This window comes from Osmerus eperlanus, chromosome 1 (genome assembly GCF_963692335.1).
Source record: "Osmerus eperlanus chromosome 1, fOsmEpe2.1, whole genome shotgun sequence".
Classification (NCBI taxonomy): Eukaryota; Metazoa; Chordata; class Actinopteri; order Osmeriformes; family Osmeridae; genus Osmerus; species Osmerus eperlanus.
Genome location: NC_085018.1, coordinates 19,738,608 through 19,740,621, shown reverse-complemented (window position 1 = coordinate 19,740,621; position 2,014 = coordinate 19,738,608). Strand labels below are relative to the sequence as shown.

At 58.0% G+C, this 2,014-nt stretch overlaps 1 protein-coding gene across 1 annotated transcript; it reads right to left on the bottom strand.

Annotated features, from left to right (window-relative positions):
- Positions 1-425: 425 nt before the first annotated feature.
- On the bottom strand, positions 426-2,011 carry wnt4 (wingless-type MMTV integration site family, member 4; the record flags this gene model as incomplete). The annotated part of the gene is given in 6 exon segments (XM_062458126.1): positions 426-976; positions 979-1,053; positions 1,056-1,242; positions 1,356-1,498; positions 1,623-1,754; positions 1,921-2,011. Coding segments are annotated over 6 exon segments (831 nt in total), but the record flags the coding sequence as incomplete, so codon positions are not given.
- Between the last annotated feature and the right edge of the window lie 3 nt (positions 2,012-2,014).

Genomic DNA, 2,014 nt, shown 5'->3' with positions numbered 1-2,014 from the left:
TGTGTGTGTGGTGATGTCTGGGAGTGATCATGTGAGTGGAGCAGCATCAGGGCTGGACAGGGACATGGCCAACATCACTAAAACTGCTACTGAACCTCAACACAACACGGTCATGTACACTTGGACCGCAAAGTTACAATGTCTGTCTGTCTGTGTTCCTCATCTGAGCGTTCAAGTCTGTCCTCGTTCAGTCCGGCAGGCTTGGAACTCCCTTTGACATCCAGCATCCAGCACTCCAGCATCCAGCACTCCAGGTAAGTCCCCAAAGCAGCAGCAGCAAAGACAGAGGGCAATTACAACCCCCCCCCAACCCCCCCTCCCCCCCCCCCCCCCCCCCCGATCCCCACGCACTCACCATGCAGCCCTCCCCCCAACTCCCAACACTATGGGTACATGCACCCCCCCCCCCCCTCCCCACACTCTCATCCTCACACCCACCTCAAAACCTCAGTCTCAGCAACATCAATAAGTTAAAAAAACAAACAAAGCAACCACAACTACAAAAGTCAACTGAGAGCATGAGGGCCAAAGGAGACAGACTTAGTTTGAGACGTGAAAAGTACGTTTGGCTCCATAGCTCATTTCCCTTGCACCTTTCCTGTTATCCTTTTATCATCATATAGACTGTGAGGGAAGCTCCCCCCTGCCTGTCTGTCTGTCTCTCTGTCTGTTTATAGTGTCCAGTGGTGGGGGTGGGGGGTCCCCTCCCTCCCACACACACACACACACACACACACATGAAAGGAGTTTGTTTGTCCGGTCCTCAGTCTGGATCACCGACAGGTGTGCATCTCCACCATCTTGCGGCACTGTTTGCACTTGACGTAGCAGCACCAGTGGAACTTACAGCTGCACCTGTCCACCACCTCCACCTCCTCCGTCTGGAAGCCCCGCCCGCAGCACATCAGCTCGCAGCCGTCGATGGCCTTGGACGTGCGGTTGCACTGGCGCCCCGCCGTGCCCAGCATGCCGGGGTGCGCGGGTCGTGGTCGCAGAAGTCGGGGCTGGGGTCCAGGTAGACCAGGTCCTCGTCCGTGTGGGGTTTGAACTGGAGTTCTTGGGCACCAGCACCTTGGTGGTGCCCACCTTGCGCAGCTCCACCTCGGTGGCTCCGTCGAACTTCTCCTTGATGACGTTGCCCACCTTGCGGAAGGGCGGCATGGCCTTCCAGCAGGTCTTCACCTCGCAGGAGCCCGACACGCCGTGGCACTTACACTCCACACGCATGTGGGACAGGATCGCCTGCACGGGGAGACACGCGGGTTGCGACGCATGAGCGATTGGAACCGTTTCACAAGTACTACGTGCGTGTGTGTGCGTTGGTGAGTGTGTGTGTGTCAGAGTGCGTGTGTTACCTTCCTCCCGGCCTCGTTATTGTGGAGGTTCATGAGGGCTCTACTGGAGGACTGGCCTTTGCTCCTCTCTCTCACGTCCACAAAGGACTGGGAGAAGGCCACCCCATAGGCGATGTTGTCACTGCAGCCCGACCACTGGAACCCTGGGGGGACGAGGGAGAGGGGACATGCAGACTAGGAGTTTAGAAATGAAACTGTTACGTTTTTGTTCAGTGTGTCACTGTGTGTGTGTGCGTGCGTGTGTGTGCGTGTGGTTGCCATGCCCACCCTCTGGACTAACTCCATGGACGTTGCGGTCGCACCCGCATTTCTCCAGCTCCCCGCTGCTGCAGGCCCGTGTCACCGCGAACGCCACGCTGGCTGCCGAGATGGCGTACACGAAGGCTGCCTCGCGGGTCCCTGTCACACACACGCACACGCACAGGGAGAGCTGCTCAAACACACCCTCTGACAGCAGCCACGCACAGGAAAACTCCATCCTGCTCACAGAAGTCACGCCTTCCAGGTGAGTAAGCAAGACAGCAAGCAGGGTGAAGGGTCAGAGGTGAAGGGTCAGAGGACTCACCCTGGGTGACCACTTTGCCGAACACGGGCATGGTCTCCAGCGTGGAGCAGTTCCAGCGACGGTTACGGAACTGGAACTGGCACTCGTCTATGGC